The sequence below is a fragment of the Neofelis nebulosa genome, chromosome 4 (genome assembly GCF_028018385.1).
Source record: "Neofelis nebulosa isolate mNeoNeb1 chromosome 4, mNeoNeb1.pri, whole genome shotgun sequence".
Classification (NCBI taxonomy): domain Eukaryota; kingdom Metazoa; phylum Chordata; class Mammalia; order Carnivora; family Felidae; genus Neofelis; species Neofelis nebulosa.
Genome location: NC_080785.1, coordinates 168,726,263 through 168,739,885, shown reverse-complemented (window position 1 = coordinate 168,739,885; position 13,623 = coordinate 168,726,263). Strand labels below are relative to the sequence as shown.

The window sequence follows — 13,623 nt, the reverse complement described above, 5'->3', positions numbered from 1 at the left end:
TCGCCCCTGAGAAGCCCCTCCGGGGGTGTGGGCACTGCCGTGCCGCGCTCCTGCCAGAGCTCCATCTTTCCACCTGTGTGACACTGGGCAGGTCACTGCACCTCCCTGACGTCAGGCGCCTCACCTGGGAAGAGCAGACACCATCACCCGCCCTCCTGGGGGGCTGTGACACTTAAGGGACGTAGCGAAAAGGCAGAGGCGGTTGGCTCCTTTGCCAGCACATGCCAGGTGCTCAGTTATCACAAGTGTCTGTGTTAGTGAGGGCTCTCCAGCCAAGCAGAGAATGTCTGTGTGTGTATATTTACGCACACATATAGGGAAATACAGGTGTGTAGATGTACTCTGTACATATACAATATGCAATGCACATATGCACGTTTTTACAATACATGTATATACACATGCATCTAAACATGTACAGCAGGTGCATAATACAATATATACACACACGCATATATAGGTATACACAGCTAACATACACGTGCATATAGTATGCTCGTGCGTATGCATATATAATACATATACGCGCACACACGCACCTGTAAATAGACTTACTTACACATATACTACATGTATATACGTACACACATAAATGCGTAGGTGTGCATATGCTCAGTGTATGTACACGTTATAGATCCATACGAACTTTTAGGGAATTGGGCGATGGGACTCGGAGGTGGGGCTGGCAAGTCAGAAATCTCCAGGGTGGGCCCCCCAGGCTGGAACCTCAGGGAGGGCTGATGTTGCAACTGGAGTCTGAAGACTACTGCAGACAGACGTCCCTCCTTGTGGGGAAGCTTACTTATTTCCTCTTAAAGACCTTCACCTGATTGGACGGGGCCCACCCACGCCATGGCGGGTAACCACGTCCTTTACCTAAAGTCCACCGATTTGAAAAGTAGCTCCTGGCCGCATGTGGAGTAATGCAGTGGACGCAGGAGATCAGGCACGCTCTTGGGTGATCCTCTCGGAAAGCGCAGCTCCCTGCGGGCAGGGCATTTCCCCCTGGTCACTAACGAGTGCCCAGGCCCCGCGCCCAGCGGGTACTCAACAAGCTGCATTCTTGCTGGGCGAGTCGGGTACTCCGAGCGGCGAGCGGCGGCGGCGGCGGCGGCCTGGAGGCCGACCCTCCTACTTAACCAGGAATTACGGCTCTACTGCCGGCGCGGGGGGCGGGCCCCATTCCTTCAGGGGCGGGGCTCGAACCTGTCATCCCACACGCGCGGGGTCTCCCCGGGTCCCCGCGTCGGGCTGGCGTGGGTAGCCGAGGGCAGCCGAGGACGTGCGTGCGTGCGTGCGTGCGGGCGAGCCCACGGGGCGGGGCTGCGGGGGGGCCGCGCGCGGCGCGGCGGGCGGGGCAGCGGGCGCGCGCCGCCTCCTCGCGCCGGGCCCCCCCCGCGCGCGCGCGGCGAATGGTTCGGCCCGGCCCCCGGCTCATTGTGCTCGCTTCACGCCGGCCCAAGATGGCGGCGGCGCTGGAGGCCCCGGGCCTGTGACCACAAAGAGGAGCCGGGGGCCGGACGGGGAGCGCGGCGGCGGCGGCGGCGGCGGCGGCGGCCGAGGCCCAGGCCGGGCCCCCCCCCCTCCCCTCAGCCTCCCGCCCTCCCGCCCTCCTCCGCCCGCCGCCCCGCCCCCGCCGGCGGCGCCGCGCCCCTCCCCCAACCGCCCGACTAGCATGGTGCGGCGGCCGCGCGCGCCGACATGGGGGAGAAGCTGGAGCTGAGGCTCAAGTCGCCCGTAGGGGCCGAGCCCGCCGTCTACCCGTGGCCGCTGCCGGTCTACGTGAGTACTGCCCCCGCGTCCCCCAGCCCCCCGGCCCCGGGTCCCCGCGGCGCGCCGCGCCCGCCCGCCGACGGTGCCGCCGGGGTCCCGCGGACCCCCCTGCGGGTCCGTGGCCGTTTGCGGGGCCGGGCGGCGGGGCGCGGGGCTGCCGTTGCCGGTGCCCGCGGCGGGGTGGGGATGGGGGGTCCGGGCCGGCGGGCGAGCCGGCCGTGCCGCGGTGTGTGCGCTGACACCGGGGTTTCCTTCTGTTTGGGGTAGTTTATTTTTTGCGCTGTCAGTGTGCCCGGCTGTTCCGTTTCGGGGATGCCCTGTCTTCCCTCCGCGCCGGGTTTTCTAGCCCTCCTGCTCTCGAGTGGGTGGGCTGGCCGGACCCTTGCAAACGGGACGTCCCGGCTCCCCGGTCCCGGGTGGGTGGGCCGGCCGGACCTGGGGCACGAGACACGCTGTCCCCCGGTGCCGAGTGACCCTTGGAAGATGACAGGCCGAGCGGAAATTTACCAAGGCGGCCGCGGGGCGCCGGGGCGCGGGGTGGGCGGCGTGGCGCGGTGTCCGCGGCCCCGGGGCGGCTCGGGCCGGGCAGTGTGCCGTTGGGGGGGGGGGCGCGGCGGGCCCCCCGGGCGGGCGGCGTGGGGGCGCCCTTTGGCGCGAACGCCTCGCGGGGAGACAGGGCCTCCGGGGGACCCGGCGGGGAAGCCCGCGCGCCCCGCCCCTCACGCGCGCTCCGTGTGTGTCAGTTTTTGGAAACGTCGCGGCCAGGGGCGGGGTCGGAGCGCTGGGACCGCCCGGGAGCGGGTGTTGGCTCCCGGCCCCGGGTGCTCCGCGGTCGTAGGGTTTCGCGGTTGCCAGCCCGCCGCGCGCGCTCCGGAGCTTTCTATTTTTGCTTATCCTGCGGCCGGAGGCGGGGTCGAGCCCGGGCTCCGGCTTTTCCGGCTGGCAGCGCCCGTCTGGGGGTGTGTGTGTGTGTGTGTGTGTGTGTGTCCGTCCGTCCGTCCGGGCCGGCGGCCCGAGCAGTGGGGCAGGGCGGGGAGACGTCCAAGGTGACGACGCGCGAGCGGGGAGAACCTTCAAAACTCCAACCGTCGCACGGGCCTCCGCCTCTCTCGGCCCTTGTGACAGCGCTCGGCATGCACCAGTTGGCTGGCCAGCGCGTTCTTTGAAACGGAACTGGTTTTTACCCGCGGTGGCTCCCACGTACTACGGCCGCTCTCTTTAGCACAGCGCAGCTCTGGGGGTTTTGACGGATCCCTCGCCCCTCGGCCTTCCCTTCTGCTGCTCCTTCGCTGCCAACTCGCCCCTTTCCTCCTGGCCGCCACTAATCTCCTCTCTATCCCTGCAGTTTTGCCTTTTCCAGGAAGTTAGATAAGTGGATTCTGGCCGCTTTCTCTCAGCCGAGCATTTCTGAGACTTAATCCACGTTGCTGTGGGTATCCGAAGTCACGCCTTTTTATTGCCATGTCGTGTTCCGTGTTTTCCTTTCCTCCTTGGCAGGCGGGTGCCGGGACGCGGGGGATGTTTCCTGGTGGCGGGGGTGGTTACGAATAAAGCTGCTATGAACGTGTGGGGGCAGGTTTCTACCTGAAGTTGAGTTTTCCCCTTGGAAAGTATTGGGGAGTAGGGGGGGCACTCTGCTGTGTTTGACACTTGCACATCTTACAGACGGGTGTTCTTGAGTATTGGCAGAGTGAGGAAATTCACTGCGGGCCACTCTCCAGGCATTTGATACTATGGTGAAAGCTCATCCGGAGACAGTCACGATGTCCCCACCGCTGTCTTTTATTTGGAGCGGAGCAAGGCCACAGCGATTCGTACCTGCTGTAAATAGGCCCTTCTGTGTTGGGCCTGGCAGGACCTGGCTTCCCAGTGGTGGGTGGTTCTGAACTGCAGAGCCTCTTTCCCTCACTGGCCTCGACCTCGTTTGGCAGGGGACAGGGTTGTGCTGCCCGCCTGGCCCGGCCCGTTCCTGGCATAGTTGTGCCACTGCCGGGGCCAGCGGGCAGGACGGCCCTGTGAAATCCTCAGCGAGCTGCAGTGGCCCGCAGCAGCTCGCTTGTCACCGCTTTGTAGTGATGCCTGCGGCCTTTCCGCACCCCTACTGAGGGATTGTGCTTTCTCGTGGGAAGGGGGAGGCGGTACCTTTGCAAGCGTTCCTACTCTGTGACGGCTCGATGATGAATGTTAGGAAAATGGACCGGTTGGTGAGTTAACTTTCCAGAAGGTCACGTTACTCATCTGACCGCGTGTGTGAGATGACGGGGCTTATTTCTTCACTGATTTACCCGTCCTGCAAGCACCTGCTGGGGACGCAGAGGGCACTGGGCAGTGTTCTGCTCCAGAAACCTACAAACGCAGGGAGGTAGGTGACTCATACACACAGAAGTGCACTGATGGTCCGACTTAGTCCTAGAGGGCAGGGCTGCTGGTTTCACCCTGGGGGGAGGTGTGGGTGGCTTCCCGGAGGCGGTGGCCGGGCATCTGGAGGAGGAAGTGTCAACAGCCACAGCCACCCACACTGGGAATGTCCAGCCTCAGAAAGGGTTTTTGGGGAAATTGACAAGTGGGAGGGGGCAGGCTGAGTTTTGTTCCTTCCCTGACTCAGAGTTCTGGGATACCTGCCTGCTGCTCACGGTGGCCCTGCTTTTGGTGGGAAAACCAGGTCTCCACCGGAGGGGAGTTTGTGGTATTTTTGGTTGCCTGGTGGCAGGGTGTGGAGTGGCCCTTCCCCTCCTTGACTTATTAAGCCTGTGGGCGGGGGAGCGGCCCCAGCGTGACTGTCCCCGCCTTCAGCTTCCTCCCCGGGAGCCCACGACTTCTCTGACGAATGCCCTCCAGCAGTCATGCCCTTTCAGCGGGGCTGTGAGTAGTAGCTGAAGTGGGCGGGCAGAGTGAGCCATCCTTCCCTGTGACTCAGAAAATATTTTCTGACACTGACCTCGCTGGTGTGAGCCTTTTGCCTAATCCACACTCGGGTGGAAGGCAGATTAACCCTTAGATAACTTCGTGTGGGTGGAGTAGCCACTTTAAAGGGGGGGGAGGGATAATCGGAAAGGGCTGAATTTCCTATGTGGTCCCTGAGGTCCAAATGCCTGCTGGTGCTCTGTTCCCGATGGGTGGGAGCCAGAGGGAGCTGGGAACTTCAGGGGTTCTCCAGGGAGGCGGTGGCAGAGCTTCGGGGGACCTGCCTGCCCACTCTACCCTCCCTCTGGGAGCTCTGTCCTTTTTGTTCTTAAACTTTCATTTTTTAATTTTTAATTTAATTTAATTTAATTTAATAATGTTTATTTTTGAGACAGAGCATGAACACGGGAGGAGCAGAGAGGGAGACACAGGATCCGAAGCGGGCTCCAGGCTCTGAGCTGTCCGCACAGAGCCCAACACGGGGCTCGAGCCCTCAAACTGTGAGATCATGACCTGAGCCACAGTCGGACACTCAACCGACCAAGCCACCCAGGCGCCTCTGTTCTTAATTTTTTTTTTTTTTTTTTTGTCAACATTTTTTATTTATTTTTGGGACAGAGAGAGACAGAGCATGAACGGGGGAGGGGCAGAGAGAGAGGGAGACACAGAATCGGAAACAGGCTCCAGGCTCCGAGCCATCAGCCCAGAGCCTGATGCGGGGCTCGAACTCACGGACCGCGAGATCGTGACCTGGCTGAAGTCGGACGCTTAACCGACTGCGCCACCCAGGCGCCCCAGGCGCCTCTGTTCTTAAGCTTTTAATTTCGAGATAATCGCAGATTCACTGGAAGCCATAAGAAATAACAGAGACATTCCCAGCTTCCCCCAGTGGTGGCATCTTACAACCAGTGAGGAGAACGATCGTATCGTTGAGATTGCTACAATCCAGATACGAAGCGTTTTGGGGTCCTCTTTTCTTTAGGAGTTTTTTCTTTTTTTTAGTGAGTGAGTGGGGGAGAGAGGCAGAGGGAGAGAGACAATCTTAAACAGGCTCAGTGCAGCACAGAGCCCGATATGTGGGGCTCGATTCCATGACCCTGGGATCGCGACCTGAGCTGCAACCGAGAGTCAGGTGCTCAACTGACTGAGCCACCCAGGCGCCCCAGGGTCCTCTTTTGAATGCCGGGACCTGCGGGGTGCCGACGGTCTGCAGCTGGGAGTAAGCGGGTCCTGGGCCCCGTGCGTCTCTCCTGGGAAACTTCCTCCTCTGCCTGATGCCCCTGCAATTGTGTCTTCGTCTCCCCAGCTGTGGGAATAACGTTCCTGCTTCCTTTTTCTCAGGGTTGTACTTCCAGAAGCCTCTCCCTTGCCTTCTCTGTCCCCTCGAGCTGCCCCTACCAATTCCACAGCGTGTCTCCTGCCAGTGCCGGCCCATGGCATTGATTCTGTTTGCCGAGGCCCTGCCGCATTTTGGGGGGTGCCGGGGTGCGTCTGCCACTCTGCAGCCCCCATGTGGCTCTGGTGCGCCCCTCAGTTCCCTGCACGCCCCTTGCTGTTCCTCTGCCCCGTGCTCTTCTCCCGGACCGGATTCTCTCTTCTCCCCTACCTGCATCCCCTGGGCACCTCGCAGGCCCTCTCCCCTGCGTTGGACCAGCCCCTCTTCTGGTGCACAGCACCTGGGGTGCTGCTAGCGGGAGTCGGGAGGTCAGGGGCTCTGGCCTTTATCGTGCAGTCTCCCTAAGCCTCAGTTTCCTCATTTCTGGAGAGGCTTCAGCCTGAATTCCCTTCAGTTAGTCACGGGGGTGCGTGGGCTAGTGCGCAGAGAGCATTAAATTCACTCCAGGTGCAAGCGGGGGTGAGCGTTCGTGGATGTTCACTCTGATAATACTTCTATCATTTAAAAACCCGAAGCTTCTTTTTAGGAGTTGGGGAACAGGGCTTCTGGGGCTTTGTGGTGGGGCTGGGGCGGTGGGGGGCTGTGACCTGCGGGACCACAGGAGCTCCGGAGGGCTCAGGCTGCTCTGGATGGCTGTTTTGCGGGGACATGTTTAAAGTGGTTCACGGGGTTCTGTTTCCCTGGTCTGCCTGTGGCTCACTGTGGGTGGATCTGCTCTCCCATGAAGGGGCGGGCACAGGACGCCAGGCTGGATGGGGAGGGACCAGGATGACAGTTGGGGGTGGGGGGGTGGGGTTCAGGGGCAGTGCTGGGTCTTGTGGTTTTTGTTCATCAGTAACAGCTTTATTGCAATATAATGCACACACTGTACCATCTATCCATCTAAAGTACGATTCCACGGATTTTAGTCCATTCACAGGGTGGTACAGTTACCACCTCTAATTCCAGAACATTACATCACCCCAAAAGGAAACCTTCGCCCACAACAGCCACCCCCCGAGCACCCCCACCCCCACCCCACCCCACCCCACCCAGCTCCTGACACCCATGAACCCCCTTCCTGTTCATGGATGAGCCTGTTCTGGACGTTTCACAAAGGTGGACTCACACCCCGCGTGGCCTCTCGTTTCTGGTTCTCTCCCTTAGCGTTGTGTGTTCAGGGTCCGTCTGTGGGGCGGCGGGTGTGGGCTCCTCGCTCCTGCTCGCGGCCGAGGGACGTTCCCCTACGTGGATGGTCCAGGTCATGGGATCTTGCGGCACCAGGTGGCCAGCGGCTGCTGCTGGGATGGCATAGCTCTAGACTCCCCTGCCTTGTGGGGGCTCCTTCCTCCGGACCCCCTGGTCATTGGGGTCCGCAGAGCACGGCGTGCGGGGCTGTATGGGACCGAGTTTGCGCAGGGGTAAGCTGTGATGGGCCCGGCCCGGCCCTCTGGCCTGCTTGCTCGGTAGGGTGGGCGTCCCTGATGCCGTGCTTGGCTCCTGGGACCGCTCGAGCTCTCCTCACGCCCTCCGGGTTTTTCACCCTTCTCTCCTCCAGCTGGACTCAGGCCTCGTGGCACCCCTGTGGCTCTTCTTCCCACGGAGACTCGAGGGGCTCAAATGTTAACTCGTCCACCGGAGCCGCTCTTCGTGATGGTTTGCTAAGGGCCACGCAGCAGGCCTGGCACACTGCTGGGAGGGTGTCCGGTGGGACTCCCTTACCCCCTGGAGCTGGGGCTGCCGGGGTGGTGGGCAGGGTGCTTTTGGATGCGGCCCTGGCCTCTGAGCACCCTCGTCCGTCGCAAGGCCTGTACAGGTCAGCGCTGGCGCCGGGAAGGGGGTGCGGTGGAGGTGGGGGGGGGGGCCGCGCCCTCCCTCCCCGTGAGTCTCAGAGCAGAGGCCTTCCCTGAGAGCGCCTGGCCCAGCACCCTCCTCCCTGGAGGGAGGTTACCTGAGCAGCATCAGCTGCCCCCATTCTGGCCCCTTTTGCAGCGTGACGTTACTTCGGGGGCCACATTAAGTTTAGTCCTTAAAACTAGCGAAGCTCCAAAGCCGTGACGAGCAGCCTTGACGTTTCGCGCAGCTCCTGGAGGTGCGTTGGCCGCTCTCGGCGGGTGCCGTGCTTCCCTGCGGGGTAGTGGCTTGTCCCCTCACTCGGCTCCAGATCTGGCACTCCCCACGCGGGTGCCCCCGTGTGGCCATAGTCACCGTGTGGGTCTTTCAGAACAGACGATTCTCTCCCCGCGCCGCCTCCCGCCACGGACGTACGGCAGGCCCAGAGCCCCAGCGGTCTCCGTTGCCGCGTAGACGCCAGGGCTGTGAGCCGCGGGGCTGCCTTCCCTGCGCAGCGCTCTGTGTGGGCATGTGGTGTCTGAAGACCCAGCCAGTTGAGGGCAGAGGAGAAGGACCGGCCTGACTAGGAGGGGGGCTTTCCAGCACAGGCGCCAGTTCACAGACCAGGGAGCCGCGCAGACATGCCCCCCCCAGGTCCTGTCCTTCCTGACTGCAGGCCTTCCAGCAGGAGGGCTCCGTGCTTGGTTCAGTGCGGACGGCTGACCACGTTGGAACAGGGGTGCCCTCGCCGGCCTGATTGGCTGTCTTTGCCCAGGCCCGAGGCAGCCTGCCCTGGTCCCCTGCCCCACTGTGCACTTTGGCCTGACGATAAGCGTGAGCCAGAGACCCGCCCCTTGCTGCCCTCCTGGAGCCTCACCAGTAGCTGTCCCCTGCCTCCGGGGGGTGGGTGACGGGGCTCCCAGGGTCTTCTGCCGCTCTGACGTCCTGACCCTCTCCTGGCTGATCTCCAGGGTTGGCTAATCCTCTCCTACCCCAGCCGTGTTCCGTTGTCTTTGCTCTTGTCTCTAGATGTGGACTCTCGTTTTGAGTTCCTCTTGTTCTGAGCTGGTAAAAGTGCTTTTGTGATTCTTGACTTGGTCATCGGGAGGACAAACCGCAAGTTAATTGCTTTGGCTCTTGTCCGGTGATCTTAAGCAGGAGCTCAGACTGAAGTGGTGCTCTTTGTTTTAAAGTATCAAGGGGGCACCTGGGGGGCTCAGTCGGTTGAGCCTCCGACTTCAGCCGGGGTCATGAGCTCGCGGTTCGCGAGTTCCAGCCCCGCGTCGGGCTCTGTGCTGACAGCTCGAGCCTGGAGCCTGCTTCGGATTCTGTGTCTCCCTCTCTCTCTGCCCCTCCCCCACTCACGCTCTGTCTTTCAAAGATGAATAAATGTTAAAAATTTAAAAAAATAAAAAATATTAAAAAAATAAAGTGGTCAGGAATGAGCATTCATTTTGTCACAGGGCCTTCTCTGCTCAAGTGGCTGGACTTGTCAAAGGGAAGCTTCTGGATAAAATTTAAGGTGACTATTAAAATAGCAAATTGTCCACACTGAGTTTTAAGATGTTTAAACAGATTCAGACTTTGATATGTTCCTTAACGTGAGTGTTATGTTACATATTTTTCTTATTTTTGAGTTGAGGAATATAGAACTTTAGCTGGGGAAAGGTACTGTGAAGTTCATGGAATGATTAACATGTTCGAAAGATTTCAAGTATGCTATATTTCTTTTAAAGATTAAAAAAAAACTTTTTAATGTTTACATTTATTTTTGAGAGAGAGAGAGAGACAGACAGAGAGAGACACACACACAGAGTGTGAACGGGGGAGGGGCAGAGAGAGAAGGAAACACAGAATCCGAAGCAGGCTCCAGGCTCTGAGCTGTCAGCACAGAGCCTGACGCGGGGCTCGAACTCGTGAACCGTGAGAGCATGAGATGGGCCGAAGTCTTACACAACCGACAGAGCCGCCCAAGCGCCCCCAAGATTTTCTCTCTGAGTGACCTCTGCACTCACCGTGGGTCTGGAACTCACAGCCTCAGGATCAGGAGCCGCGTGCTTTTCCTGGGCCTGCCGGAGCCCCAGGTGTACCATGAGGGTCTTGGTGCCGCTCCTGCCAAGTCCAAAGGCGGCCTGCGGTGTCTCCCTCAGGCGGATGGGGGGCCTCCCGGGGAGGGCGGGCTGAGGGCAGGGCCCAGCTGCACTGCAGCGGGAGCTTCTGGGTCCGACCTCCCTGTGCAACTTTGTCCGTTTTCCTTGGAAGGGGTTTTAAACTTGAAAGCGCATTGCACAAACAGAACAGGATTCCTTTGCGCCTCACTCAGCTCCCATGACACCGGGATCAGAGCGGGGCCGGCGCTGAGGAGACCATTGTCTTCACCTCCCATGTCCCTGTCTGCTCAGGCCCAGCCCAGGGTCCCCTTTGTGTTCAGTTGTCGTGTGTCCTCAGCTCGAACCTGCCGCTGCTCCTCACGTCCAAGGAAAGGCCGGCACTTGTCCCGACCTGCACGCCTTGTGTGCCCTGCAGAGAACGGCCCGTCCTTGCAGAGGGGCTCCCGTGTGGGGTCGGAAGTGGTTGTGTGTTCTCGGCGGGTGTCCCACGGGCACGTTGCTGCCACTTTCCCCCTCCCCCTGCGAGGGGCGCTTCGAGACTGTTGGGGACCCTGGTCCTCGAGTCGGCCCATGGGCTTTCTGGCCCGAGGGGGGCCTGGCCTGCAACACTGGTGTGGTGGGGCTTTTGCGCCCTCCTGCCCCCCCCCGCCCCCCCCCCCCCCGCCCCGCCCTTCAGCTGCTCCTGCGTCCGCTTTGGGTCCTGCCCGCGTCCTGCTTCTGCACTTTGAGCCTCCGTGTGGCTCCTGGGTGTGTATGCCGTCTCCGGGCCACAGTCCAGTCTGTCCGGTCTGTGAGCCAGTACCCTGTCACTCGTGTTCCAGAACTGGCCACCGGGAGCGCCCCCGGGCTTTGTCCTGGGCCCTTGGCATGCCTGTGCCCCTTTTTGGGACACGTCTTGGCTGCCTGCTGTGCCAGATGTTCGGGCTCACCTGTGTGTTCTCTGCGCTGGCCCTGGAATCAGCCCTCCCTCCAAGGAGCCCGGTTCTTTTCAGAGCCCTGTGGAGCGGGGGACCGGTGCTGAGGCGCGGTGCTGTGAACCCGGATCTTAAACCCACGCAGCCCTCTTCATTGCTACGGGGCCGGGGCTGTCTCCACATGGGTCCTCGGGGGTGGAGGGGACCGCCCTCCCGGCTGTGGCGGTCTTTCTGCGGGGCGTGGGCGGGTGGCTCGGGGTGCTCCGCACCTGGGTTCAGAGCTGGGCTGCCCCGCCCGCCCCAGGGTCCCTGGTCCCGCTGCAGAAGCTCATTCCGTCAGTAACTGCTGTCCGCGGCCACGTCCGGCTCTGTGTGCTGCTGCCGGGGGGAACTCCGCGCTCCCGGCCGGCACTCTCGGTTGGACTTCCGGGTTCCCACCTGTGTCCTTCTCCCTGCCTTCGGTCGGAGGCCTGCTCCTCCTTGGCCGCTCCTTGTCTCCTCTCTTCCCCCCGAGTCACCCTGTGAACACTGGCTGTTTACTGTGTGTGCCCTGGAGGTCTTTGTCTTAGTTTGCTTGGACTGTAGTAATAGAGCCCTGCGGCGGGAGGGGGGCGTGGGGGGCCTCTCACGGCCAAGATGACGGCTGGCGGCGTTGGTGCCTGGGGAAGGCCCACTTCTGGCCGGCAGCCCCACCGTCTCGCCGTGTCGTCACATGACACAGAGCACTCCAGTCCCTTGGTCCTCTTAACAAGGGCACTAATCCCATGGGGGTTGGGGGCGGGTCCCATCCACCGTCCCTCCCACCGTCCCTCCCACCGTCCCTCATGACCTCACCTGACCCTCCCCACCTCCCAAAGTCCCTGTCTCCTGACCATTCTGCTGGGGTCGGGGCCCTAGCATGGGGATTTGGGGACACAGACGTTCTGCTCCTTACAGTCTCTCTGTCTTTCCACCTGGCCCCTCCAGCGGCCCTGAGAGTGCTTCTGCGTTGGTGTCTTTGTTTGCGGTTGTCGTCGCCTTTTTTAATTTTTTATTTTTTATAACATTTATTTACTTTTGAGAGAGAGGGAAAGAGAGAGAGCGTGCGCGCACGCATAGGGGAGGGCAGAGAGAGAAAGGGACAGAGGACTGAAACCGGGCTCTGTGCTGACAGCGGAAAGCCTGACGCGGGACGCGAACTCACCGACCGTGAGACCGTGACCTGAGCAGAAGTCAGACGCTTAACCGACTGAGCCACCCAGGCGCCCCTAATTTGGCTTCTTCTCCTTTGAAGTCTGCTGGCTGGCTCCCCTGCCTGCGATGGGCCTGGCTTGGCCCGGCGCTCTGTTCTTCTGAGGCCTGTGTCCCTCGTGCAGACCTCAGCTGTGGGCTGTCCTCTCCTCGGGTATGGTTGGCGGGGCTGCCTTCCGCCGCCTTCCTGGAGTCTGCAGCGAGGGCACCTGTTGTTGCCACCCTGCTGTCCCCTTGCCGGGGGCGTGCGGACATGTGGGGCTGATGGTGGACCCGGCTGCTAGGATTCTCTGCTGCCGCTGCTGCGTCAATTCACGCGTTTCCACTTGACAGCCTTCCCCTTCTTGGTGCTCGGGCCCCGCACGTGCCGCGTCGTGCTGGCCCGCCGTCCTCGCCACCGCTCGCAGCCCCGGCCCCCAGGTGCGCAGGCGTATAGGCAGATGGATGAGGCCGAGCGCCCCAGCCGGGCCCCCCGGGCCCTGTGCTCTCTGCCCCGCTGGCCTTCTCCCGGACCGAGTTTTTGGGACGCCTGTTGATTTCGCCGTGTCCTTTCTCGCCCTCCGGCAGACATCTGCCGGCCAAGCTGGGCCATGTCCCGTCACCCACCTTCATTCTTGTTCTCCACTCTGGGAACTCTGTCCCCACGCCGCCTTCCTGTCCACGGCAATTCCCACGTCACGGCGTGCGTGAGTGTAGCCTTCTGTGTCCTTAGGGCTGTGGTTCGCAGAGTGGGTCCCCCAGCCGGCAGCCTCGGCGTCATCTGGGAACTTGTTAGAGACGCAGACCCCAGACCCCTGACTCTGAAACGTTGTGGGTGGGCCTCATCTGTACTTGACGGGGTCTGCCCTCCTACTGTGATCCCTGATGGGAGCGGACGGTGCTCCTTGGGCGACATTCTTGTCGGAAATGGGAATCGGGAGAGTGGAGTTGGCGGGTGGGTTCGTCGCAGTAGTACGTCCGCAGAGCGTCCACCGTGGGCTCCCCGTGTCATCTTGTCCCCCTCTTGGTCTTCCCTTGCCTCCGCGCCCTGAGCACAGAGCCCCCGCCAGCCGTGCGGACGCGCAGAGTGACCGAGTCGAGGCGGTGAGGGGGGAGGGCATCAGACACCCCTGTGCAGACTCCTTGCGGTGAGACTCGAGGGGTGCTTGTTCTTAGCTTTGTCCTCAGGGCATAAGAGGAGGCTGGGCTGGGGCCGAGCACGACAGCGGGGGATCCCCACACCCGCGCTCTGTCCGCGGTGTGTGCTGTGTGGTGCTGAGGACAGTAGGGTCAGGGCGTCTGGAGGAATGAAGCCGGGGCCTCACATCACCACCCGACTGGGGAGCTGGGTGATGGCGTCATCTCAGGTGTGGTGACTGCTCTCCGTGTGGTGTGCACTCGAAGACACGAGTGCTTGTACTTAGCATGGACGTTTGCGTGCGCTCCCCAGAGCGGGGGACCCAGTGAAGCTGAGTGCCCGTTGCCAGCTTTCCTGGGTAGCAGC

General features: G+C 61.5%; 1 protein-coding gene across 3 annotated transcripts in view; it reads left to right on the top strand.

Annotated features, from left to right (window-relative positions):
• The first annotated feature begins 1,455 nt into the window (after positions 1–1,455).
• DOT1L (DOT1 like histone lysine methyltransferase) overlaps positions 1,456–13,623 on the top strand; it is a 63,775-nt gene continuing 51,607 nt past the window's right edge. For 2 of the 3 annotated variants that reach the window (XM_058728433.1, XM_058728432.1), the window contains exon 1: positions 1,456–1,782. In XM_058728433.1, the coding sequence (XP_058584416.1) occupies positions 1,702–1,782 (81 nt within the window). In that variant the 5' untranslated portion in view covers positions 1,456–1,701. The remainder of the gene's footprint in view (positions 1,783–13,623) is intronic. The other variant, XM_058728434.1, reaches the window with a different exon arrangement.